Here is a 25580-nt window from a genome sequence, read left to right on the forward strand (position 1 = left end):
GGGTGGGTGGCACAAGAGGGGCTGAGTGCACTGCAGATTGCTGCCAGCCACCTGTGTGCCAGTGGAGGGAATTTGGGTGTGAGTGGCACAGCTCTCCTGAGCCCCTGCAGGCAGGGGCAGGGTGGGCACTGACCTCCTGCCTGACCCCAGCCTTGGCCCTGCACCCACCAGGGCACGTGCCCGGCTCACTGTGGTGCCCGGACCACGGAACGATACGCTTGTATAATCTCCTGGCTATTGGGGCAGGTGTATTTGAACTCCTTGGTCTCACTGGCACTGTTGAGGTACCGCCACACACCCTGCAGGTCCTTGGGGATCCCAAAGCGGCGGTAGTGCTGGCACACGACCTGCGGGTACAGACCGGGGAGAGACTTGCCTGACACTGTGCCATGCAGGGCTCTACCCCCAGGGCAGGCACCAGCTGGGAAGGGTAGCACGGAGCCAGGGACATTCACGGCACTGCACAGTGGAGGGCTGGCACTCAGGATGCAGAGAGGAGTGGGATCTGTGGGAGGGCATGGTGCTGGGCAGGGCTCCTGGGGAGAGGGATGCTGGGCGGCACAGAACTGAGAGAGCAACTGGGAAAGGGGCAGGGCCTTGCTGTAGGTACCAAGAGGAAAGTGAGGGCATAGGGATGCCAGGAAAAGGAGAAGGGCATGGTGCTGGGATACCCGTGGCTTACCTGAACAATGTTGAGCTTTGGCAGCAGGTTGCAATCAGCCAATGTGAGGTGGTCTCCGTCAAGGAAATGACGCTGGGAGACCCGGAGGTGGGGGTCCTGGGCCAGCTCGTGCTCCAGAGGGGCATTCAGGTACTCATCCAGCTTCAGCAAGGCCCGCAGCAGGCTCCGCTGCAGAGCTGCAGGGAGGGTGGCCAGGTCACAGTACAGCCCTGCTCTGCTGTGGCCTCCTGCCAGCCCAGCCCAGGTGTCCAGGCAGCAGCTGTCAGCCTCTTCCCACCTGGCTCAGGCTGGCACCTGCCTCTGCCCTCCCACAGAGACCTGGCATAGCCACAGTGGCCCTCATAGAGAGGGCAGTGCCTGGACAGACCTGACTGTGGACCGGGAAAGCTCAGTGTGACCAGGCTAAGCTTTGGGGTGTGGCACCCAAGAGGTTGTATGGGGTGCTCCCCCACCCTTTCCTCACCCTCGTCCTGGGCAGGTACTGGGTTCTTGATGAAGGCAGAGAATTTGTGGAAAATGTCGTTCCCAGCCAGACTTGACTCCGGGTACTGTGGGACCAGACTGGGGCACCTGCGGGGATATGGGCACAGCTGAGGCAGGTACGAGAGGCTGACCGGCTCATGTGCTGTCAGCCCCCTCATCCCTCAGCTTGTTCTGCCCTTCTTTCAGGGGGCCCCTTCCTCCTCTCAAGGCAGCACCAGCCACTGACATGGGGGGGCCCAGCTGGTCCTCCAGGAACTCCTCGATGGTGACGGTGTCGGTCTTGGGCTCGCCGTTGTAGAGGAGGACGGGCAGCTGGGCACCTGGAGCGAAATCCTTCAGCACATCCAGCGCCCTGTGGGAGATGGGTACACCACTGATGCCTGGCATGTCCAGGGTTCTGCAGGGCACTGTGTGTGTGTGTTCATACTGTGCACGTCTCAGGCAAAGGGAGTTTTGGTGGGCTGGTTCAAAAGCTGGTGCCCTCAGGCCCCTCCTGCCTCAGTGTGTGCCCAAGGAAATACCTGCCAACCTCCCCCAAGCACCAGTGGTCACCCGGGGAGGTGCAAAAAGCTCCATGCATCCTATAGTGCCCACCCTTCACATCCCTTCCCAAAGTGTTGAGGACCTACCAACACCCCCACCCTGCACATGATCCTGGCCCCAGGGCTGGCACCCCTTGAGAGGGGCTACCACTCACCTCTTCACGTCCACAGTGGTGAGGGTGAAGGGCACCCCTTTGAGCAGCAGCACCATGAAGAGCCGCTGGCAGAAGGGGCAGTGCCCTATGCTCTCCCCGTCCTCGCTTGCCTGTAGCACAGAAGGAGAGCTCAGCTGCCCTTTTGCCCTGGCATGTTCTCATTGGGGTCCACCCCAGAGGGTAGAGGATGAAGATGATAGGGCAAATGCCCCAGCCCTGCCTGACAAGCTGTGCTGCTGTCCATGGCACCTGCTATGCCAGGCAAGATGCCAGCTCCTAGCCCCTGCCTGCTCCCAGAACCTCAGTGCCACACCCCAGAGCAGCCACATGGCACAGCAAGTGCTGGCCCTGGCACCCCCTTGGGACAAGGACCTCCAGGCTGCAGCAGCCTCACAGTGCCAGGGGGACAAGGGCTTGAGAGCAGTAGTGGCAGCAGGGGTGGCAGTGGCAGAGGACAGTCCAGCAGCAGAGATGTGACAGATCAGAGGTGGCCCTGTCAACTCTAGCCACAATCCCAGGTGAGCCCTGTCCTGGCCTGCACAGCCAGACAGACTGCCCTGGCCAGGTGGGGGCTGGGAAGGGCCTGGCAGTGCAGGCAGATGCTGTGTTGCTGGCCTGCTGGGACCTGCTTTCGGGGGAAACCTCTTCCATCCTCCCCAGGTTTAGCCCCCACAGCCCCTGTGCCTGCAGGGCAGGAAGCAGCAAGCGGTGTGCCCTGGAGAAGAGCCCGAGCTGCCCACTGCCTGTCCTGCCTGCTGCCTGTCCCCCACCTGCCTGCTGTCCCCTGCCTGCCCCACTGCCCCTTGTCAGCCCCATTGCCTACCCAGTGCCTGACCCACCGCCCACTGTCTGCCCCCCTGCCTGCCCAGTGCCCCACATCTGGGCAGGGGCAGCCCAGCCACCCCACCACAGCACTGCCAGGGTTGATTGCCAGAGCTACCAGCGGCCTGGGGCACTGACCTGAGGACCCCCCTCACCTTGATGAAGAGCTGGATTTGGGGTTTTTCGGCCATGCTGCGCGGCGGCTGCTGCTGCACTGCTGGCTGCACTCTGAGTGCCGCAGGTGAAACCACAGCCCCTCCCAGCCCACATTCCTCCTCGGGGTGCACCCGCTCCCACCCACGCCTGGCCCCATGGCACAGACAGGACGCCCTGCCATGGGGCCCTGCCACCGTGGCTGCTGCCAGCCCCAGGCCGGTAATGCAGCTGGTGGCATTGCCAGCTGCTGCCACTCCTGCCTGTACCCCCAACCACCCCACACTGCTTGAATGATGACAAGCACTGGGCACAGACCTGTGCTGTGCCCCAGCACACCCTGCCCCTAGCAGGACCTTGCACCCCACTCTGGGCACTGCCACTCTCCTCCTCAGCCCAGGCCCTCCCAGGTACCCAGCCCTGCCACTCCCCCCATGAGCAACTACACAGCCTCAAGAGATTCAGTTATTATTTTTTATTTAAAACGATCATTATTTTCACATTTCTTCTTCTTTTTGTTTGGTAGCAATATACAGGCAGCTCCAAGATGTCCCCACCCCCAGGGGCCCCACGCCCGGGGCTGAGCATGGCACTGGCGCCATGCCCGCGGCTGGTGGCCAAGGACGTGGAGGGGGAGGCAAGGCTGGAAGCGGGGCCAAACTCAATGAAGTGAACAGTGTTAAGGCAGCAACCACCCCTGCCCTGGGATGCCACCTTCCTGCTCCACCCTTGGACTGACTCTAGCACAGCGACTGTGCCCAGGCAGCACCAAGCCCATAACAGGTAGGCCACCGTGGCCACTCAGGCTGTATGGGCACCTCCACTGATCCTCAGAAGCCATGCGAATGACAGCAATGGTGGCAGGGGGAACACTGGGTGGACAGGGAAGACACTCTGTGACTGGGGTGCCAGTGCCCTTCAGGAACCTGGAACAAGAGTGTAGTGTGGCAGGTATGGGGCAAGGATAAAGCCCAGAGCACAGCAGCACTGCCCACCCTGGGGTGCCCCAGGGTGCCACCAAGGTGACAGCTGGGGACTCAGAGATTACATTATCCCCTCTCCCTGAAGGCAAAGAGCAAACTTTGAGCTGGCTTGTCCCCCATATTGCCTGGGGAAGGCAGAGTGTGGCCAGCATAGGAGCAGGGGCATACTGGTGGGGGCTGCCCTCCTGTCCCCTCCAACCCATCCCACATCCAGCCAGTTTCCCATATGCCATTAAAAAAAATTGTCTGAAAAATCTGAAAATAGAGCTTCTTCTCCCAGTTTTCCCCCTATTGAAAATACTGTATATTGTATCTCAATCCATAGCAGGTGGTATATGGGCCTGATAGGACCAGGGGGCATAGGGACAGTTGAGGTCAGGCCCTGCTTCTGTGCCCAAGTGGGGCCAGAGCCAGACACTCCCCAACTCCCATAGCAGCCAGCTGAGGTGCCTGGTGCTGTTTAGGGCCTCCTGCCAAGCCTGTGCCAGGGGGACAGAGAGGGCATCAGAGCACACAGGGCAGACAGACCAAGGCTGCTCCCCAGGAAAGTGCATAGCCACCCTGGGGGGTTGCCAAAGACTCCGGCACCCAGCAGCGGGGAGACAGGGTCAGCATCACAGGTCCACCTCTGGGCACAACTGCAGCTTGTGGAGAGCTGCAGACACCAGCCATGGTCCCTGTGGGTGACAAGGCAGCAGGACCCTCTACAAAAAGGAGGGGCACTGCTGACTGAGGGGGTGCTCGCTGCTGGCCAGTGACAACTACTGCAGTCCATCCTTCCCTCCCCCCCAACCCAGGCACCACTACCAGGCTGCTGGCACCCACCCGGACTGTCCCGACCTCGTACCTCAAGGCCACCCTCACCACTAGCTTCCAAAGCCAAACTGGGGTGCTGAAACCCCACTCCCAGTACCACCAGTGACCCAACAATAAGAACCTAGTGCAGCTGGTTCCTGTACAGGGCTGGACACTGAGGAACAAGTGTCAGGGCAAAAGCGAAGTGGAAGGGGACACAGCAGAAAGGTGGCAGAGCTGCAGCAATGCCCTGTGATAGGGAAAGCAAGTCGTGAGGGCAGGCAGGAGGCAGGACCAGAGATTTGAGGGTGAGGGACATGATTAGGGGCAGAGGGGAGACACAGCTGGTGCCAGCATGTGAAATACCCTGTGAAATATCTGTGCTGCCATGTGCCTCTGCAACAGCACTACTGCCTGGGGATGAAACCAGTGCCCAAGGCCAGGCAGGGCCAGGGCGAACAGACCCCAGGGTGGGCACCAAGACTCCCAGTGACATCCCGCTGGTGACAGAAATCGGTTATGGGTGAAGGACCAGAGCACCTGCCCCAGTGGCGCCCAGGGCAGCATCAGCCGGGGGTGATGTGGAAGCAGCCATCCTTCTAGCTCCACAGGGAGCCTGGGGAGGTACCCACAGCCAAGGGTCCCCAGAGTGAGTGCAACATGGGCGTCCAAAGGCACCGCTCACAGGCCTGTGTGTCTCTGCCCCAAAGTGAATGGGACTGGCAGTGCTGGCACCAAGCCATGTCCTTTCCTTTCCTTCAGAGTCTCCATCCATGGCATGTTGAGGACCATGCCCCCAGCACCACGCAGTGATGCTGCTGCAGAGCTGAAGGGAGCAATAGCCACCCCAGTGGTGGCTTCCGAGGTCCATCCAGGCATTGCTGTACCCACTGTGTCCTCCCTGGCAATGTGGCTCCAGCTGTGGCAACTCCGCTCCATGGGGCAAAGGGAGGGGAGAGGCCAAAAGGGTTTGGTGGCTTGACAACACAGCTGTCCTCGGGGTCTCAGCACAGCGTGTCCGTGTTGAAGGAGAGCTGAGCCTGAGCAGGGAGACAGGCAGGGCTCAGGGGCTGCCCACTTAGAAAGCATACTCAGGGCATTTGGGGTCAGAGTCTGGCACAGGCAGCAGAGCAGAGAGCCCCCACCCCTCCCAGGCTCAGCCACTCCATGGTGTCAGCTCTGTGGTGACACAGCACCCAGTTCCAGGGCCTGTAGCACAGACACAGGTGGCACCAGGAACACCCACATCTGGGGACAACCTCTCACCCTCTCCTCCTCAAAGCTGATGAGGCCTTCGTCATCAGTCTCCAGGTCCTCCTGCTCCTCTACCACAAGGGCCCGCAGCTCAGTGGGGGCAGTGCGGGGGCGCAGCAGGCTTAGCACACGCTCCAGGGGTGACTGCAGGACACAGCTGGGGCTGGTCTCCTGCTGCTCCAGGTTGTCACTTTGCTTCTTGGCAAAATTCACAAACACCTGAGGAGGAAGGGGCAGGAGACTCAGGTATTTGCAAGCACCTCCACTCCATGCTTGCCAGGTCAGGACCCAGGGCATGTGCGGTGGCTGCCACCATGCTCCCCATCTAGCTCCAACCCCTGCCCCAAAGGCAGACCCTGCCTGGCACTTTGGCACTCCCTGGGGACAAGCATCCAGCTGCCCATGCTGTCCCGTCTTACATTGTCCAGTGTGGTTTGGCTGACAGAGTAGTCTTCAATGCCCAGCACATCCACCACCTGCTCCATCTTGCTGAAGACCTGTGCCAGTGAGATCTGGTCTGACTTCAGCTGGTACTGGGCCTTGGTGTGATGACGCTCCTGGAGGTGATCACAGAGGGGGCACTGAGCCCTCACTCCCAGACTCCCTCCCATCACCCAATGGAGGATGAAGGCTGCTTGTGCCCTGAAGTGGGGGCTGGCAGGGGACAGCATGGCTACGATGAGCAGCTCACCTTGAGGACAGCCTCAGGGAAGTTACGGTTGAAGAACCTCACCACCTCCTTGACATTGAGGCTGGACTTGGTGCGCACTGTGATCATGTAGCCATCACCAAACCTGCGCAGGAACAAGGCATCAAATGAGGACCTGTCCCCGCATCTGCTCCCCCATGACCCTATGGAAGGGGACAATGCTCTCAGGCAGCCAGTACTGGACACCAGGTCAGTGGCAGGGCACTTCAGTGACCCTGTTCCCTGCCCACCTCTAAAGCAGCACCTACACAGAGGGCTGGTGTCTTGTCACAGATGCCACACTGTCATCCAACCATGGGGAACCAGCCCACTCCTACCCAGTGGCACACACAGGCTGCTGGGCCCCATGCAGGCATTCCGAGCTCCTGCCAGGCTCTTACCTGTTCTTCAGGTGCTGAATGCTGCCAAGACACTTGAGTCGCCCGTTCACCATGATGGCCAGGCGGGTGCAGAGGGCCTCGCATTCCTCCATGCTGGGGTGACAAGGAAGGGTTCAGTGGAGGGCATTGGAGGACCATGCCAGGGCTGTGGTGGGGGTAGGTGGAGAGCTCGGCCTCCCAGGCCATCACCCAAGTGCTGTGGCCCCACCACCAGAGATGAGAGAAGGCAACAGAGGGTGTCCCAGGCTACCCCTGCTCCTCATGCCAGGGACTGGGGAGACAAATGCTGGGGAGTGTCACAGACATATTTTATGAAAAATCCTTTTGCCATGATCTTTTCTCCTGAGAAGCTGAGAAGCTTCAGCTTCTCCATGTTTTGTTGCTTTGTAATGTGATTTGGAGAATTGTTTACCCAGCATGTGAAATTGTTTTTACTTGATGACCAATGACAGCCACCTGTGTCGAGGCTGTGAGCAGTCACAAGATTTTGTTATTCATTCCTTCCTTTCCTTTATAGCTTCTGATGGATCCTTTCCTCTCTATTCTTTTTAATATAAATTTAAGTACAGCATTTTAATATAATATCATAATATATTGAATCAGCCTTCTGAAACATGGAGTCAAAACTCTCATCTCTTCCCTCGTCCTGGGACCCTCGAACACGACCACAGGGGAGCCCCCTCCCTCCCACATAGCACCCCAGGTGCTCTGAGGCGTCATGGGCACAGAACCCCTCTGGACCTGTGAGACGTGAGCACCACGGAGCGACCCGTTTTGATGACATCCAAGATGAGGTTCCAGAGGAAACGCCGTGCCTTGGGGTCCATCCCTGTGGTTGGCTCATCCTGGGGGACAGACAGCACCCTCAGACATGCCAGCCCTGGGACGGACCCTGCCACTCCCTTCCTGTCCTGAGTCCAGCTCAGGCCACCATGCCACACTCCAGGAGATCCATGGCATGTGAAGCAGGGGGTGACTCCCACCCGGAGTCATTTTTCTACCCTCAGGGCGCACCAGGAAGATGAAGGCTGGGTATCCGATGAGCGCGATGGCTGTGGATAGCTTCCTCTTGTTGCCCCCGCTGTAGGTGCTGGCAGGCTTGTCTGCATACTTGGTCAACTCCAGCTTCTTCAGTGCCCACTTGACCACCTGCAAGGCATGGGGGACTGCTGTCATCCTGCCAAGGCCACGGGGCTGACAGAGCAGGCAGGGGTTGGCTCCCTGGCACGTCAGGGCCTGAGGGGACTACTAGCCATGTGCCAATCAGGGAAGCCCCAGGGCAGCCCCTGGCACAGCTGTGAGCACTGGTGGGGACCTCTGAGTGCATGTGCCTGGCCCTGGCAGCCCACGTGGACACACTGCTAGGGTGGCACTGCCACGAGAGCAGCAGCACTGGCTCAGGCTGCCACTGCTGTCCAGTGAGATGCCATCCCTGTGGCACAGCATCGGCCCTTGGCTGTTGCCAACTGCTTGCCCAGAGCCCTACCCGCTCCTCATCCTTCCAGGGGATGCCACGCAGGCGGGTGTAGAGCTCCAGGTGCTCCTGGGCTGTCAGCTCATCAAAGAGCGCGTCGAACTGGGGGCAGTAGCCCAAGCTCTGCTGGACCTGCAGGAGCTCCTTCAGGATGCTGTGGGAGAGGATTGAGGGTTTGTGGAAAGAAAGAATTCTTTTTGTGAGGACTGCTGCTGAGCCCCCTTTCACATGCCTTTATACTGGGCCATCTCCCCCCCAAGTAAAATCCACTGGGCAGCCTCAGCACAGGGCCACTGTCTCTTACCCCACATCCCAGGTTGATGGTCACCCAGGAGGACACAAGGCTGCAGAGTCCCACTGGGACACACAAGCTCACTCATGCTGCTTTATCCTGGGAGCCCTCCAAGCAGACCCCATCCCATCCCCAGGAAAGCAGGCAGCCCCCAGGTCCCCCTTACCTGTGTCCGTTAATGAAGGCCTCTCCACCTGTGGTGCTCTCATCCCCTGTCAGCATCTTAAATGTTGTGGTCTTGCCCGCGCCGTTGACACCCAGCAGCCCAAAGCACTCCCCGGGGCGCACACCCACACACAGCCGGTCCACAGCCAAGATGCGCCCAATCTTGCGGGACTTGTACACCTGGCAGGGAAGGGGATGGGGACTCAGCCCACCAGAAGCCACCTGGATCCACTGCCTCACCCACATCTCTGGGCCGGGCTGGTCCCTGGAGTCTCCCTGCAGCCTGATGCAGCTCCCACCTTCGTGAGGTTCTCGATCTTTAGCATGTCATTGTCGGCGTCACCACGCAGGACCCGGTGCCTCTCATTGGCCACATCAATGTCATCCTCAATGGGTTTGGTGGAGACGGGCAGGCGCCTGTGGGAGGGGGCAGAGGCAGGGGGGAACGTGGGACCAGGAGCTGCAGCCCTGACAGGACTGGGCAGCTCCCACTCAACACTGCCAGAAGGGCAGCCTGAAGCTCAAGGGTCCCAATGGCAAACCTTAACCCCAACATCCCTGCCCTGTGCCACACTCACTGGGGCTTCCGGAAGAAATTGTACTGGCACATGATGGTGATGAAGAAGCCAACAAAGCCTTCAATTGTCATGGCAACAAGCCCCCGTGTCACGATGTCCCATTCGAAGGGTGATTTCATTTTATCAAACTGCCCTGAATAGGAGGAAGAGCAGAGAGCAGCTGGGGACACCTTCCGATGGAGACAGCTTGGTTGTCCCTCCTGAGCTGACCCATGACAATGACACTGGTCCCATGCTTGCCCACCACAGCTGTCTGGGCTGACCACAACACAATGCCCTCTCAGATCATGGGTGCTGTGGAAATCATCTGGCAAGTTTTCAACCTCAGTAGGATGAATCAACCCAGATGAGAGTGGAATCAGAGGGATTTGTCAAACCCTGACCCAAAACTGTCCCTTGAAATGCCAGCAGCACCTGGATTATGTACAGAAGCTGCTCAAAAACAGAGAGCAGGGGAGCTTCTGAGGCCAGGATGAAGCTGTAAGTGGCAAAAGGCTTGTGTTGGTTGGGCAGCACAGCCCCCAAGAAACCCTGTCTGTAAGGAGAGTCCCTCCAGCCCCCATCCCTCCTGTCACATCACAGACCCACCATGGCCCACCACAGCTACACTATGCCACCACTAAGATCCAGCACAGCCTCACCATGGCCCAACACAGGCAGTGAGCAGCAGCAGCAGAACCACACACCTCTGTCAGGGCTCACACCATCTTCTCCCCATGTGCTGCTATTTGGGATAGCCCAAGGAAGCACTTTCAGCAATGCCGACACCATGCCACAGCTGACCCTCAGCCATGTCTTTTTCGGTGCCCCATGTAGCCCACCCCCCTTGGCTTTTTGTTCCAGGTTGCTCTGGGCCTTGGGACACCCTCACAGGGCAAGCAGAGGGGATGTGCCAGCCAGCATCGTGGTCCCCTCCAGTTCCTCATGCCCTGGCACAAGGGAAGGAGAGAAAAAGAGGCCATACCAATCTTGGCATAGTACTCATTGATGTATTCATTGTAGGCCATCTCCATCAGGCCATGGCCCAGGTTGTAGTTAGGGAACACAAGGAAGCAGCTCTTCAGGTAGCTGTTCACCACCTTCAGGTCCTATGGGGACAGCGGAGAGAACACAACCATCAACCAACCCTGACTGCGTGGCAGGATCAGGATCCCCAAGATCCAGCCCAGTAAGGTCTGGAACAGAATGGCAGCATCTCCCTTCCTGGTGGCCCTCAGCAGAGCTGTGAATGCCGTACCTTGTCGTGCTCAAAGAGCTGCAGCAGGAACGTGGCAACAGTGGCTGTGATGCCAATGAAGAGGTTGATGACGATGAGGAAGACATAAGCAGAGCTGGGCACCTCAAACCAGAAGGAGGCCGGGTACATGATAGGGGTGATGGACCAGCTGGGGAAGTGAGAAGAAGCAGCACATGTCAGTATGGCAGCAGAGGGACCCCCAGCCTTGACACTGCCCATCTCCATCCTGCTGTTTCCAGGCTCTCCCACCCCAGCCCTCACAACCACTGCACACCAACCAGCTATGGGGGCTGAAGAACATCACAGAATGGTTTGGATTGGAAAGGATCTTTCAAGGTCATCTAATCCAGTCCCCGGCCATGGGCAGGGACACCTTTCACTAGTGCTCCAAGCTGTCCAACCTGGCCTTGAACATTTCCATGCCACAGCTTCTCTGGGCAATCTGTGCCAAGACCTCACCGCCCCCATTATGAAAAATTTCTTCTCAATATCTGGTCTAAATGGCTATCTTTTAGTTTAAAACCATCACCCCATAAGACTCTGGAGGCATCCCTGGTGTCTCCTGACTACCCCCCTCTGAGCAACATACCCATAGAGCAGGAAGAGGGAGAGGACAGCAGGGAAGTTGGTGGGAGAGGTATATGCTGGGAGATCAAACACGAACAGGATGATGATGCAGCACGTGGCTGGCACCAGGTAGTTTAGCTGGAGAAGACAGAAACTTCTGTGACTGCCCACTCACTGGCACAGCTCCGGAGGCTTGGCCAGTGGAGCCACGTGTCCCGCTTACCATGTCCCACATGTAGTTGGCCAACCAGTAGATGACAGGGTCACAGCCGCTCACAAACTGCAGATGTTTGGCCTTGGTGGCCTTTTCGGCCACCAGGAATACCACAAAGCTGGCTGGGACGAAGGACATGGCGACAATGATGAAGATGGCAATCACCACATCTGTGCCTTGCAGGCTGGATGGGGAGCAAGAAGAGCATGGATTCCATCACCCTCAGTTGCCTAGGGAAGGGCCACCCACCCTGGTGTGGGACAGTCACTGTGCACAGATCAGGGCATGGCACAGGGACCCCCACATCACAGCCACCCTGTCCCTCCCCACCATGCAGCATGTAGAGCAGAAGCCTCAGTCTTCCCAAGCAACCACCAGTAAAAAGCCCCCTACCTCCCATGGGACAGCCACCCTCCCTCAGACCCTCTCCTTGGACCTACAGGTAATCCAGGGACAGGCTGGCACTCGTTTTGTTCATGGGGTGATTGGTGACTGTGATGCCTGCAACAACGACCAAGAAGAAACATGGAAGCATGAAAACTGGCTTTGGACACAGACCCCTGTCCCCAGTCTGCCTGGTCCTGACTCAGCAGAATGGGTTTCCAACGTGAAGCTCAAGAGGAGCCAGGCTCTCTGAAGCAACTCAGCACCTCAAGGCCAAGCCCTCCCCTCACTGGAGAGCAGCCCTAGACATGTCACAAGCCCAGGCACTTCCAGGCAGCACTTTGGGACATTCCAGCCCAGGCCTGGCAAAAAACTCATCCCAGCTCTCGTATCTCAGAGCTGAGGTGTATGAACTCCTGTTCCAGCTGAACACTAGCCTGCTTGGCCCAAGGTGGACACTGCACTTTGGAGCCCAGTTGGACCATACCCTAATGCTGTTCCTGATACGCTCCTGCCCTCAAACACCTGCAGATCCTCACCATAGGCAGCAGGGTTGCCCTTGCTCTTGGGCAGGTTGGCTCTCAGGATGGCGTTGTTGAGGGCATTGAGATAAGTGGGCATGCTGTGGTAGCCCTTGTTGTTGTAGAAGACCTGGAGGAGGAGAGAGGAACAGTGGGACAGGGCAAGAGAGCTGGGCCCAAAAATGTACTAGGAGAGAGGGATAGGATGGGATAGACAGCCATCCACAGGGCAGGCACCCTGTGCTCAAGGCTGTACGGAGAATAGGCCATTGCTGACTGTGCTGGGCCAGACCTACAGACCATTCCCCTGTGGCTGGAGCCTCCCAAAGCACTTGGAGAGCAATGCAGAAGAGCAGTCCCAGGGGTCACTGCTGCCCCCTTTCCTCCCCACCTATCTCCACTGCCCTGAGGTGCAGTGCTGTCCCACCTGGGCCGTTCTCCGCACAGCAATCTTGCGCACTGTGGCCGGAGCCCTGGCTCCGAAGGAGGCCGGGATAGATTTCTGGACGTTTCCAAACGTGAGTGCCCCATACCTGTGAGACAAGGCACTGCTGAGGAAGCTGCAACTGCTGCCCCCCACCTCCAGGGGTGGAACCATGCTTGAGCATGTTGCTGACTCCAGCCAGCACCCCAGGGCAGGTGTCCCCAGACCCCAGGTTCTCACCCCTGCTCTATGGTGCAGGACAAACCCTCCCAGCCTCCCCTCTTGCCTGTGCAGCCGGAAGCGGTCCGAGGTGTAGAGCAGATACTCAGAAACGTTGCGCCCTGTGATGTCTGTCAGGATGTCCCCCGTCACCACCTTCATCTGTGGGGGATGGCCCCCCACACCACTTGGGCAGGAGAAGCCGGTCCCTTGCATGGAGCACGTGCACTTGATGGGCTCATGGATGATGTGGGGCAGGACAGGGGCTGAGGTCACGGTCCCTGAGGAGCAGAAGGGGTGGCTCACAGCCAGGCTCTTGCCTGCCCCAGCTGCTGGGGACAGCATTGAGGGTGAGGCGGCAGGGCAGGCAGGGTCCTGGTGACCAAGAGATGAACACGCAAAAAACTTTTCGGGGACAGAGATTCAGAGATGGGCCATAAGGCATGGCTGGAGAAAGAAAGTGCTGGGGACCACATCCAGCAAAGGTGACTCAAGGCTGGCCACGTGGCTTTGTGACAGTGTCACCATCCAAGGGGCTCTACTGGCATGGCTGGGGCTCAACAGGGACAGTGCTCCAGGGCCAAAGCCACAAGTTCTGCCCAACAAAGCTCTGCCCAGAGGTACTCCCAGAGCCTCCTGGAGCCATTTCTGTGAGGAGAGGCATCACCTCCCTGCTGGAGACAAATCCCAGACACAAGAGCACCCAGCATAGGTAATACCTTTAAGAGTGGAGAAGGTTGTGGAGTTCCAGGCATGGAGCAGGTCCTCATCCATTGACACGGGGTAGTCAGAGGGAGCCGGAGATGGAGGTGGTGGCACGAAGTTGGAAAGCGGAAGGCCTTGGGTAAAGGAGTCAATGCACATGGCATCAAAGTACTTGGCTGCCAGCATTTTGGACTCATTGCTATTGAGGTTGAGGGTCTGCATGGGCTGGTCCAGCGTGTTGTTAAAGGGTGTCTTGAGCACGCAGGTGGCCCCCACACCAGAAGGCAGATGGAAAGTATTCACCAGCTGCTGAGGGCTGGCATCGGGAGACAGCCTAATGCTGCAGGAGCAAGGAATAGGAGACACAGATCTTAGCACCATGGCCATCTTCTTCTGGGACCTCCCTGAGGCCTTGGCATTTATCATGGGCACACACAACCTATGCCTGGCATGACTGAGCAGCTAGTCACAGTGTCAGGGCTTACACATCTCCCAGAGACACCCTGGCAAGAACAGAGGTTGCTTTCTATCAGGGGACATGGCACCAGCCAGACTCTGCTCCAAGTCTGAGCCAGTCCTGGCACCAGGCCTACTGTGGGCTGCCCTCCCCAGCTGCCCCCCTTACAGTCCCACGGATGGGCTTGGGGCACAGGGTGCTGGTCACCAGCAGTGGCAGCTCTCACCGGTACTCACGCCGCTCCTCGTTGGCATAAGGAATGAAGTTGCCCTTGGGCTGAGTGTAGTTGTGGTATTGGGATGGCGAGAGGATGAGGGGTGGCAGGTCACCTGTGGGGACAAGGACAGGAACCTGCTCGTACCCACAGCACCACTGCACACACTGTCTTGGCCTTGTCCTCCTACAGCCAGTGGCCCCACTGGGAGAGGCAGAACAGGTCGCCCAGCATGCAGTTAGGTAGGCGGCTTGCACGCACCTATTTCGGGCACGGAGAGCGCCACAGTCATGGCCACGCAGACAAAGAAGGCGGGCAGGAGGATCTGCGAGAAGAGGGCCTTGGTGTTGCGCTTGGCGCAGTGGAAGCGTTTGACGATCAGCCCATGGAACTGGCGCAGCTTCAGCCACGAGCCTTCCAGCTTGAAGCTTCCCCGACCTGCCAGGTCACGATCCTCTGCTTCCACCTCAGCTTCTTGCTCTGGGAGGGAGAGGGACATCAGCCCTCTGGCACAGTTTCTCCCACACCTGCCTGGGCTCCCAGGAAACTGAGCCAGACACCCAGGCCAGCTCAGCCACCCCAAGGGTAAGGGCAGCACCCAACCACAAATCTGCCACCGAGCCACAGCAGCAGTGCAGTCAGGAGCATGGCATCTGGCTGGCAGGTTCCTCTTGGCCCCAGAAGGAAAAGTTAGACAATAGTTTAAAAAAAACAACCTAATTTGGTGCTTTTTTCTAGGACCTCTCCATTTTCCCATCAGCTCTGCCAGCTGGTGGGGTGTCAGCACAGTCAGGAACAGGGGACAAGACACAGGTGGGAGACAGTGGGAGCTCTGCCTCCCACCGCCCTGGTTGGGGGGAAGAGGTGGCACATCCCTAAATTCGTCACAAGACTTGTGAGATAACTCAGAACAGGATCTCTGGCTACAGCAATAACCTTGAGGCACCTGCCTGCACCCTCTCTATCCAGCAATGCCAGCATCCAGGCAGAGAGAGCCTTGCACCTGGAGCAGGGTATGACAGTAGAAGCCATCACTTGGAAGGTGATTCTGTGCCCAAGGACCAAGAGGAGAAACCCAACTGGTGGCAGTGTGGGAAGAGGCCATGTTAGTGAGGCAAGTCTGCAAGGTGGCACTGGAGACCCACAGGAGGCAGAGGCAGAGCCAACACTGGCTGCTTTCACTGGCTCCACGCCTTGGCACAAGACCCTCATGCACACCCTACCAGCATGGGGTGCAAACTCGTGGAAAGAGCCTGTTCCCAGCCCTCCCACACAGGCTGTGGCTCTCTGGGTGCTGTGTTCCTGGATGCCACATCAGCCCCCTCCCCATGGACTCTCATCCCAGCAGTCAGTCACCCATCTCAGTCACAACCAGATACCCTGAGGAACTGGGTCAGCTCTGCCCACCCTGGGCGAACCCTCCACGTCCCAGCTAAGTGCCTCCCCCGGCCCCTGCCACTGGCCGGGTATCAGCAGCACCAACCTTGCAGACTGATGTTATCGGGGTCCTGCCGGTTATCGAACAAGGGCGCGTAATCCCCAAAGAATTCAGAATAAGCCCCACCTTCATCGCCACGCACGGAGCCCACCGAGGATGCTGAGCGCAGGGATGCTTGCGACTGCGCCAGCTTGGAGCAGGTCACCAGGTTGCTGAGCTCCACCTCGGGCTTCTCTGGCATGGCTGCTTCGGCCAGGGGCTCCCCATTGGCTTCAGACTTTGGGCCCAGCTCAGAGGCAGGTGGCTGCAGGGCATCCTTGGACTCCTTCATGTCTGGAAGAAAAAAGTGTAGCAAAGCACCAGCCATGCTACTCTACACTGCAGCATGGCACTGACCACGGATGGATTGTACCATAGAATCACAGACTGGTTGGGTTGGAAGGGACCCCATCTCATTCCAGCCCCCTGCCAAGTGCAGGGAGACCTTTTACTAGACCAAATTGCTCCAGGCCCCATCCAACCTGGCCTTGAACACCTTCAGGGATGGTGCATCTACAGATCCTCTGCACAACCTGTGCCAAGGCCTCACCACCCTCACAGGGAGAATTTCCTTCTAACATCTAACCTAAACTTTTCCTCTTTTAGTTTAAAAGCATTCCCCCCTTGTTTTAACACTATCTGCCCATTTAAAATCCCTCTCATTTTTTCAAGCCCCCTTTAGGCACTAGAAGGTGCCATAAGGTCTCCCTGGAGCCTTCTCTTCTCCAGGTCAACACCTACAGCTCTCCAGCCTGGCTCCATGGTAGAGGTGCTCCAGCCCTCAGAGCATCTCCGTGGTGTCCTCTGGAGACCTGTGCTGAGGACATCAGAGCTAGCCACTATTCCAGGTGAGAGTAAAGCCAGAGTGGAGCAGAGGCTGGCTGCCTTTGGCCAGGATGGGCTCTGCTAGAAATCTTTTCTCCACTGGGACAGGAGACTCCTGCAGCCACCAAGCCCAGCAAGATCACACAGCCCCTCACTAGCCCCAGCAGCACCTTGTACCCCCTCAAGCACCCGTACCCACGTCACTGTTCTCCAGAGACTGGTCCTCCTCAGACACCTTCAGGAAAACCTCCTCCAGCGTAGTGTCCATCAGCCCAAAACTGGTGAGGTCCAGCTCTTCCAGGCTCTGCTCCAAGTGCTGTGGGAGCGAAGTGCTGTGTGAGGAGGGCAGATGTCCACGGTGCCACAGCCCCTTGCCTGCCCACTCTGCCAGCCCCTGCAGGTACCTGGAAGAGCCTCTCAAAGCAGCCTTTCTTGACAGCCTCACTGGGCAGGATGTAGGAGAGCTCTGTGTTTGTATCTGAGATGAGAAGGCAGGAGGCCACATACTTCTTGATGAACTGGGAGACACGAGGCTCAGAGCACGGGCTGACAGAGGAGTGGCTCAGGGGGCTGTGGCCTGGCTCTGAAGCACAGAGACAGTACCCATTGGTCAGTTCACACCTGGCCTCCCTCCAAGACCCCCCACATTTCCCCTACTCCCCAATGCCATAGGGACTTCCCTGTCACCCTGACTAGCCTGGGGATGGTCTTCTGCAATGTGGCCCACACTGGACATCTCAACTCACAGGGCAACCCACAGGCTTGACAGAACCAGCACCCGGAGAAAAATGCCACTGTGTAAGGTCTGGCCAAGGACCCAACTGGGAAAAATTAAGGCTGAGCATTGGGACCTCTTACACCCCTGCACCACCCCTTCTGCCCTCCACGTGGCCTAAGGAGACTCAGGATGGGAGTACTTGGTTGTTGACCGCTGAAGAAGACTTTGCCAGGCTGAAGAAGGGCGGGGGCCGTCTACTCCTTTAACAAAGGGTCCCACTGCTCCCCACACCTGTGCCATTCCTGGTGTCCGACTGCTTCTTCACCACTGTCAGCTTGTAGCCGTCACCATAGGTGCTCTTGAGGAACAGTGGAGAACCACAGCACTTGAGCTTGCCGTGGGAGATAATGGCAATGCGGTCCCCCAGCAGGTCAGCTTCATCCATGTGGTGTGTGGAGAGCAAGATGGTCCTCCCTGATGGCAGCACAAAGCCTCAGCAGAAGGGCTGCAGCTGCCACAGAGGGGCATGCTAGGCTCTGCTCTGCTCTGCTCACCTGGCTTGTACTTGAGGATGAGGTCCCAGATGGCCCTTCGGGCGTATGGGTCCACACCAGCTGTGGGCTCATCCAAGATAACAGCCCGCGACCCACCCACAAAGGCAATGGCCACCGACAGCTTCCTCTTCATGCCACCCGAGAGAGTCTGCACCTGGCAGTGCCGTTTGTTGGAGAGTTCCAGGTCCTCAATCATCCTGGGGACAGGGCAGAAGCACCAGGAATGCTGGGGGGGCTGTACTAGTGCCCTGTGCCTGTAGGGAGTATGTAAGGGCTTTTCCCCACATGGTATCTGCTGCTGGGACTGCCCAGCTGCAGTCAGGCTATGAGAATCTTCTGCTCACTTCCACAGCCTGACACCCCAAGGCAGGGAAAACACTTGGTGGAGCTGCTCCCTGGGACACCTCTGCCACCAGATCACCCCCATAGCACAGCCAGCAAGAAGGAGACTTGCTCATGCCAAAGGCATGGATGAAGACAAAGGAGCTGGAGGGTGCTTACTTGTCCATCTCCTTGCGGATCTCCTCTTCTGCCATACTCTTGAGCTGTGAGTAGAACCACAGATGCTCCTCCACTGTCAGCCTGTCAAAGAGCACGTTATGCTGGGGACACATGCCCAGGTTCTTCCGGATCTTGTCCATCTCTGTACGGATATCATGGCCATAGATGGTAGCAGAGCCCGATGTTGGAGGGAACAAGCCAGTGAGGATGGACCTGGATGGATGGAGAAAGGCAACAGTGTGAGGGAGCTCATATTCCTCAGTCTGGCTCCAGTCCCAACCACCACCTCTGGGAGCATCTGCTGGGCCCCAGGTAGAGCAGTATCAGCACAGGGCCATGAGCCTACTCCTGTCCCATGTTTGTGTCAGCCCCACACCCACACTGCTGCCCTCTGGGCATGGTACCAGCTGCCACAGAGCCCTGCAGAGACATCCCGAAGCCCCTGCCTCACACCCTGCAGCTGGCCAGAGGAACATGATCTCTGTCTGCCTGGACAGGCACTCACATGGTGGTGGTCTTGCCTGCACCATTGTGCCCCAGGAAGGACACAACCTGGTTCTCGTAGAGGTTAAGGCTCAGCTTGTTTAGCGCCAGCTTTTTGTCTGTCTTGTAGACTTTGGTGAGCTTGTCAATGCAGACGACCAAAGGGAGGTGGGTTGGCTCCTCCTCGATGCCTCTTGTCTCCTCTGCTGTGACAGTAGGACAGTGAGGAGCCAGGGGAGGGCAGGAAAGCCAGGCTTTGAGTGGTGTTCCCTGGGAATGAATCAACCCTCCTCCATCCCATGGTGGCTGTGCTGGCTTGTGGTCCCTTCCCCTCTGCTTCTCGCCAATTTTCCCCCTCCCACGCCACAGTGACACCTCCCAGAGAGGCCACAGTGCTTGGCCCAGTATCCTGCCCTGACAAGACCACAGGGGTCCATGGCCAAGGCAAGACCCTGTGGCTGAGCCAGGGCCACCCTTGTGCCACCCACTGCCACCCCCAGCTGCCCTCACCCAGCCTCCGGCTCTCCATGGCACAGGCCTGATCCTCCTCCATGATGCTGAGGCGGGTGTTGCGTGACCACGGCCAGGTCCACTCCCAGGTTTCCACGCGCCCATTGCCCAGCCAGTAAGACTTCTGGAAAGGGAAGTACCAGGGCCGTGGCAGGCCGAACATGCCTGCAACCACAGCCCCAGGGAGTCAGGCCCAACCCTACACCCAGGGCCATGCAGAAGCTGCTAAGGACTGGGTCAGAGCTTGGCATGGACACGGGTGTGGGAGTTTTCCCAGGTCAGGTCACCACTGCAGGGTGGGGGCTGTGAACACTCCAGCCAGCTGAGCTCAGGGCAGCTCTGTGGGCTGTGCCAGGAAACAAATTCCTTTGGGATTCAGGTTGGGTTGGGTCATGCTTCAGCTTTACAATGAAAAAAAACGGGGAGAAACTGAGATGCTTCCACAAGGGGGAGATAAGAGGGATTGGTATTTCAGCTGTGGACATCTGGCTTTGCTACAGCTGGCCCCTGAATTGAGACACCTGACTGACACCAGCAGACAAGGACACATGGGCAGGTGTCCCCCAGCAAAGAGGCTCCTGTAAGATCTGGGGTGCCCTCATGCCCCTCTGCCCACACGTACCCGGGTGCACAGCCTCGATGTACCATGTGAGCACCCCATACACCATGGCATCCACGACCAGCATCATCATGGACAGCAGGAGGTTGAAGTCATCTCCTTCCACAGGTGACTGGCTGAAGGTGTGCCACTGGATACCCACACCAGCCACCTCATACAGCGCAAAGTACTTGGAGCCCAACCCAAAGGCAGTGGTGGACATGAGGGACTGTGAAGAGGTGGAGGGAAGGGAATGGGAGGTCAGCAGGAATTGCAGGCCAGCTTCAGAAGAATAGGTTGGGGTGAATTCCTACCTAGTGCTGCCCCACCCAGCCCCATGGAAATGCTCCTGGCCCTGAGAGGCACCAAAACTTCTGGAGATACCTCCAAACCCCCCCAGGGAATTGGTTCATACAGGCAATGGTTTGCGCAGGGCTTGGTGACAGCTTGGTAGCTTTGTACTGTACATGAGGTACCTGAGGCAAACCTGGGACTAAGTGTGTCCCCAGCTGCTACAGCCAACTCACCGCAATGCACTTCTCAAAGGCCGTGATCTTGTCATGGGCCACCTCCTCCCGGATGGCCACATACATGTAGGGCACGTAGCTGAGGAAGTAGATGATGCCACCACAGGCAGAGGCCAGCTTGGCCTTGGAGTAGAGCACCGACACCAGAAAGCTGCAGGGAGGACAGCATCTCCTTGGATCCCACCCTACCAGGACTTTCCCCACACCATCTAGTTTTGGTGGTGTTGAGGCAATAAATTGGCTCCCCAAATCAGCTGATTAGAGGGACTTGCCCCTCCACTGGCCCTTGCCCACATAGCTCCCAGCACCCTCACTCCATGGCACAAGACCCTGGCACTGCCCACGCCCCTTTACTGCCCAGCACAGCCCAGGCAGCTCACCAGAACATGATGGTGGCCACAGCATAGATGGCAAGGAAGAGCCATATGATGAGGACGTCGCTATGCATCAGGACTTTGCCATACTTGAGAATGGCAGTGAGTGCTGTGACCGAGATGGAGAGCTGGACAAAGCCAGTGATGAACCAAGCCACCCAGTGCACCGCATTGTTCAGGCCCATCATCTTCATCACCTGTGAGGCCAAAACTACTTTGCAAGACTGTCCCCAACCCTGTGCACCCCTGCTTCCATTCTCATTGGGCTGGGAGGGCAAGGGGTAGCACCAAGGGAGCTGCTGGGAGTGGGCAGGACACAGCACCCTCTACTGCGGTACCAAGGAGCTCAGTTCCCTCCAGTGCTGGCCAGGGATCATCTCATGCTAGGGACACTCAGAAGGACCAGCTCTGCCCAGGGATTTGGAATCTGCATCTGCCCTAGCTCATGTAACCCAGAAATACAAGGAAGGTGACCAGAGACACAGCACAGCATGTAGGGCACAAATATGCCCACTTGTCCCCAAGAATCTCTTCCATCATCCCTACCTCTTTCAGGCGATGCTCCTTCTCTGTCACGATGTGCTGGATCATCATGGCCACTGAGTAGACCCAGGAGATCACCATGCAGAGGGGCATCATGTGCTCGATGACAAAGAGAAAGCTGATGGGGTAGATGAAGAGAGGGGAGAACTGGATGGTGGCACTGCCACAGAGATCTGCAGAGATCCTGGGGCAAGGGGCCTTGGAGGGGCTCTCCCACTGCTCAGGGACAACCAGTCTCTAACCCAGCTCCTCCTTAGTGCCCTAAAAGAACTTCTCCAGTGAGTCCACAGGACAATCCAGTGTCATGGCTGGCAGGCCTTTGCAGGCAAGTAGTAGCCACAGGCCCCACCCAGGGCCCTGCCTACCCTGGTGTAATGGGGCCCTCTCCAACCTCCTGCCCAGGAGTGTTGGTGGCTCTGGGACTTCTACAGGTGTTGCCTCCAGATCACTGTAATACAAAACCACCAACAGATCCATGTGCCATCCCTTTACCTTCCCCTGCCTTCCTGAGCCTGGTGGTCTAAGGAACTGGACTTAACTGGTTGCTTATCACTCCCAGGGTCACCAATCTCATTCTGGCCCCCAAACTTGTTCTCTTTCCCCAGCTAAAGTATGCTGGCCTGCAAAGTGGAAGGAGGAAGGTCCTTCAGGTGAGTGTTACTCACTCATCCCGGGTATAACATGGGTACGGGAACATCTGTACATAGTTGCCAGGCTCCACCACATCATGGCCAACAAATGTGTTGATGAGGGCACGCTCCATCATGTCTGTGGAAGAGAAGAGGCCAGGTTGAGCGCAGGGGGGCCAGGGCCATGGGCAGCTGTGGCAGGGCATTGACACTTACCCTGGATCCAGACAAAGCCATAGAGGAAGTAGAAGCGGCCGCCGGTGTTGGGGCCAGGCCGCCAGTATGCCCGCCGGATCTCATTGGTCTTCTCTGTGAAGCTGGAATTCTGCCGGATCTTGTACATGACATGGGGAGGCAATGAGCCATCCCTGTTGGTCTGGAAGATGACACCTGTGGGCAGCAGAAGAAGCAGGGAGTCCACAGGGGCCAGCCACACCAGCTGGCCCACAGCAACAGGCAGGGATGGGGAGGGCACCATGAGAGTTGCCATGGATGAGATGGGTGGCATGGCTGGGGATGTGAGACACCGTGGGAGAGCCAGAACAGCAGCATGGGGCAGAGGATGGGCACCACAAGATATTCAGCCTCCTCATCCACCCAACACATGCACCAAGGGACCCACATCCTGAAGCCAGTGGCTCCAGGGCACAGCTGGAGAAGGGCAAAGTTTCAGGGACCCCTGAGAACAGCTGGTTCCCAGGGACATACTGGCAAAGACCGTGACATTGTCCTGGTAGGCCTGGTTCAGCGTGTAGTTGACAATGCTCTCCTCATCCGGGAAGCCTTTGAAGATGTCCACACTGACCTAGTGGGAGGAGAATCATAGAATCACTAAGATTGGAAAAGCCCTCCAAGATCATTGAGCCCATTAAACCAAACACTATCAAGACCAGCACTAAACCATGTCCCCAGGTGTCAAATTCACACATTTTTTTGAACACAGGGGTAGTACCACTGCCCGGGGCAGACTGTTCCAGTGCTGACCACTCTTGCAGTGAAGAAATGCTACAACTTTAGGCTGTTTCCTGTTGTCCTGTCACTTGGAGAAAAGACCAACCTGGGAGAAAAGACCAACCCCCACCTGGTTGCAACACCCTTCTAGGTAATTACAGAGACTTAGAAGGTCCCTCCTGAGCTTCCTTTTCTCCAGGCTGAGCTCCCCCATCTCTCAGTCCCTCCTCATCAGACTTGTGCTCCAAAACTTTCCCTGGCTCCACTGCCCTTCTCTGGACATGCTCCAGCAGGCCAGTGAGATCCCAAGGCCCTGGATGGGTCAAGCACACAAAGCCTGCAGATAGCACAGCATGCGCCACCCAAAGCCAACCCCAGCCCCTGAAGTCAACAGTGTGTGAGCACCTCTGCCCTAGACATCTACCCCAATGGTCTGGACACTGTAGGAGCCACCGCCTGCCCCTGTCCAATGCTCTTAAAAAAGTCTCAGTGGATCTGACCCTCTTCAGCCCAACAGAGCCTGGCTGTTGGTGGTTCAACCTTCCTACAGGTGTGCTCCACCTCACCTTGGCCATGAAGCGGACCCAGCCGCAGGCAGCATTGTCAATGGTATCCAGCTGCTGGAGCAGGATGCTGGCATTGGGCAGGGAGAAGTTGCCATTGAGAAAGTTGTGAAGAGCATCACTGTCAGAAACATTCAGGATCTCTGGGTGCTTGTGGAGGTCAGCAGTCAACTGAGACAGAGAGGAAGACATGGGAGAGAGAAGCTGGGGTATGCCCTGCGTCTCAGGTCACTGTCCACCCCCACGGACACAGGGAGGACCCAAAGCTCCTCCTGGGGATGAGGAACAGTGTGCACACTGTGCAGGGATCCAGACTAGTCTCCACAACAGAAGGTAGATACTAGGGAGATACCGTGGGATACCATGAAGAAGTTAGAGGGTATCTGGGGGGAGGACAACCCCTTCTTCATTGCCAGGGCAGTAAATCCCAGGCAGGCTCGTCCTCACCACACTGTCCTACCTGCTGGAGCCAGCGGATGCGCCTCTGCAGCCTGCCCTCCTCCAGGTAGGCTCGGATCTCGGGGGAGATGTTCAGCCACGCCTTAGCGTAGTGGGTGACGTTGCCCACAAAGGCGAAGGTCTCGTTGGCCTGGGGGCCAGGCAGAAAGTCATACAGCGGGCAGAGGCAGGGGTGTCCTGCTCTCTGGGATGACTAGCAGTCATGGAGATACCTGCCCACCTCCCACTGCCTGTGGGAGCTCCCTGTGTCTGGTAGTCAACCTCTTCCCCGCCACACAGCCCATCTGCAGAGCAGGATGGTGGGAGAAGAAGGACAGGGGTCCCAACCTATGCATCCTCACCTTCAGGATGACCTTGTCAACTTCAGTGCCCACAGGTGCATAGAGGATTTTGGGGTTGCTGGTCATCAGATGCACAAGGAGGCCCAAGTTTCGCTGCTCCTTGCTGGTGAAGCCCAGTGAGCTCATGTTGCCCTGCTTCAGTGCCTCAGGCTCAATGGTCCTGCAAAGGGAGCTCAGGCTTTCTACTCTGCTTCAGGCTCAGCACCTGTTGCTGCAGGCAGCCCCCACCCCTGCCCACGACAGGCCTTCAAACTGACTGCAGTGCCTGCATGGTGCTGCCCAACACAGAGAGCATCCTTGGCTGCAGGACAAGGCTGCGGTACAACACCCATCCTGCCTGCTCAGCAAGGGGTGACACCACTGGCCTGCGCAGGGAGAACCTGGAGCCATCCCCCAGCGCTCCTACCGGTTGTTGCCGCAAAGGATGGGTTGCAGCCCTGCCCAGAGCTGCACGAATGCTGAGAACTGCCCCTGGGGGTTGTCGATGCCAGACGGGCTCTCCCCGGCACCCTCTTCCTCCTCTGCCGTGGTATTGCCAGCCGTGGCATTGGTGCTGGCCCAGCTGGTGCTGTTGGCTGTGGGTGGCGCAGCCTTGCTGGCACAGGCTCCTCTGGGCAGCAGCTTAGCTAGTGCAGAGAGGATGTCCATGTCCTGGAGAACCTTCTCCATCTCCACCAAGTCCTCAAGGAGGGCACGGAGGCGGTGCTGGGTGGCTGTGGTGTTCACTTCCTCCAGCTTCAGCTGTGAGTATGAGTGAGTTACTCATGATGAGTAGGAGTTACTCATTTCTGGGACAACAGAGTCTGTTTGCCTTTAGGAAGGGACCAATGAGGACCCCAAGCAGCAGCAACTCCACTTTCTGGGTTAAAGGGTTGGAGCTGTGCTGAGGTAGGGCTCTGGACTCATTGTTGTCCATCTGCGGCTATGAAGCAGTGAGAATGGCAGCAAGTGCTGGCAGGGACTTGGCTGAGGACACAAGATACCACTCAAGACAGGAAGGCTGGTCCTCTATTCCTACAAAGGACACATTGAGCTTGGGTGGGACAAGGAGTGGGACCTCGGAGGAAGGCTTGAGCTGTGCCAGCAAGGCTTTGCCAGTCCTGGGGAGAGAAGCTGGC

General features: G+C 57.8%; 2 protein-coding genes across 7 annotated transcripts in view; both read right to left on the reverse strand.

The window, feature by feature from the left end:
* Window positions 1–185: 185 nt before the first annotated feature.
* On the reverse strand, window positions 186–2884 carry CLIC3 (chloride intracellular channel 3). Its single transcript, XM_041406551.1, has 6 exons — window positions 2840–2884; window positions 1863–1972; window positions 1392–1517; window positions 1146–1252; window positions 683–858; window positions 186–347 (listed from the first exon to the last, which is right to left on the reverse strand). The coding sequence occupies exons 1-6, from the start codon at window positions 2873–2875 to the stop codon at window positions 186–188; spliced, it is 717 nt and encodes a 238-aa protein (XP_041262485.1). The 5' UTR covers window positions 2876–2884.
* A 411-nt stretch (window positions 2885–3295) lies between these two features.
* ABCA2 (ATP binding cassette subfamily A member 2) overlaps window positions 3296–25580 on the reverse strand; it is a 34237-nt gene continuing 11952 nt past the window's right edge. For 2 of the 6 annotated variants that reach the window (XM_041406495.1, XM_041406491.1), the window contains 41 exons: window positions 24869–25203; window positions 24463–24622; window positions 24123–24251; window positions 23666–23833; window positions 22857–22953; window positions 22365–22538; window positions 22185–22287; window positions 21523–21637; window positions 20983–21173; window positions 20603–20753; window positions 20100–20304; window positions 19478–19642; window positions 18990–19170; window positions 18485–18697; window positions 17984–18180; window positions 17721–17903; window positions 17116–17294; window positions 16907–17027; window positions 15893–16180; window positions 14671–14889; window positions 14422–14524; window positions 13753–14078; window positions 13101–13314; window positions 12818–12923; window positions 12409–12520; window positions 11926–11986; window positions 11495–11669; window positions 11294–11409; window positions 10705–10852; window positions 10432–10555; window positions 9468–9600; window positions 9189–9306; window positions 8891–9069; window positions 8445–8586; window positions 7973–8107; window positions 7700–7803; window positions 6959–7051; window positions 6561–6663; window positions 6289–6426; window positions 5882–6088; window positions 3296–5655 (listed from right to left, as the gene is read on the reverse strand). In XM_041406495.1, coding sequence (XP_041262429.1) covers window positions 5620–5655; window positions 5882–6088; window positions 6289–6426; window positions 6561–6663; window positions 6959–7051; window positions 7700–7803; window positions 7973–8107; window positions 8445–8586; window positions 8891–9069; window positions 9189–9306; window positions 9468–9600; window positions 10432–10555; window positions 10705–10852; window positions 11294–11409; window positions 11495–11669; window positions 11926–11986; window positions 12409–12520; window positions 12818–12923; window positions 13101–13314; window positions 13753–14078; window positions 14422–14524; window positions 14671–14889; window positions 15893–16180; window positions 16907–17027; window positions 17116–17294; window positions 17721–17903; window positions 17984–18180; window positions 18485–18697; window positions 18990–19170; window positions 19478–19642; window positions 20100–20304; window positions 20603–20753; window positions 20983–21173; window positions 21523–21637; window positions 22185–22287; window positions 22365–22538; window positions 22857–22953; window positions 23666–23833; window positions 24123–24251; window positions 24463–24622; window positions 24869–25203 — 6447 coding nt within the window. In that variant the 3' untranslated portion in view covers window positions 3296–5619. Of the gene's footprint in view, window positions 5656–5881; window positions 6089–6288; window positions 6427–6560; window positions 6664–6958; window positions 7052–7699; window positions 7804–7972; window positions 8108–8444; window positions 8587–8890; window positions 9070–9188; window positions 9307–9467; window positions 9601–10431; window positions 10556–10704; window positions 10853–11293; window positions 11410–11494; window positions 11670–11925; window positions 11987–12408; window positions 12521–12817; window positions 12924–13100; window positions 13315–13752; window positions 14079–14421; window positions 14525–14670; window positions 14890–15892; window positions 16181–16906; window positions 17028–17115; window positions 17295–17720; window positions 17904–17983; window positions 18181–18484; window positions 18698–18989; window positions 19174–19477; window positions 19643–20099; window positions 20305–20602; window positions 20754–20982; window positions 21174–21522; window positions 21638–22184; window positions 22288–22364; window positions 22539–22856; window positions 22954–23665; window positions 23834–24122; window positions 24252–24462; window positions 24623–24868; window positions 25204–25580 lie in introns of all 6 variants that reach the window. The other 4 variants (XM_041406492.1, XM_041406490.1, XM_041406493.1 and 1 more) reach the window with 3 other exon arrangements.

This window comes from Onychostruthus taczanowskii, unplaced genomic scaffold (genome assembly GCF_017590055.1).
Source record: "Onychostruthus taczanowskii isolate IOZ18803 unplaced genomic scaffold, ASM1759005v1 scaffold25, whole genome shotgun sequence".
Classification (NCBI taxonomy): Eukaryota; Metazoa; Chordata; class Aves; order Passeriformes; family Passeridae; genus Onychostruthus; species Onychostruthus taczanowskii.

What these genes read in the sequence shown, in the direction of transcription:
- CLIC3 (XM_041406551.1), bottom strand. Translation starts at nt 2,875, where the DNA reads ATGGCCGAAAAACCCCAAATCCAGCTCTTCATCAAG. An exon ending in ACCACTGTGGACGTGAAGAG is followed by an intron (nt 1,518 to 1,862) that starts GTGAGTGGTAGC and finishes CATCTCCCACAG; the next exon opens with GGCGCTGGATGTGCTGAAGG. An exon ending in GACCAGCTGGGCCCCCCCAT is followed by an intron (nt 1,253 to 1,391) that starts GTCAGTGGCTGG and finishes ATATCCCCGCAG; the next exon opens with GTGCCCCAGTCTGGTCCCAC.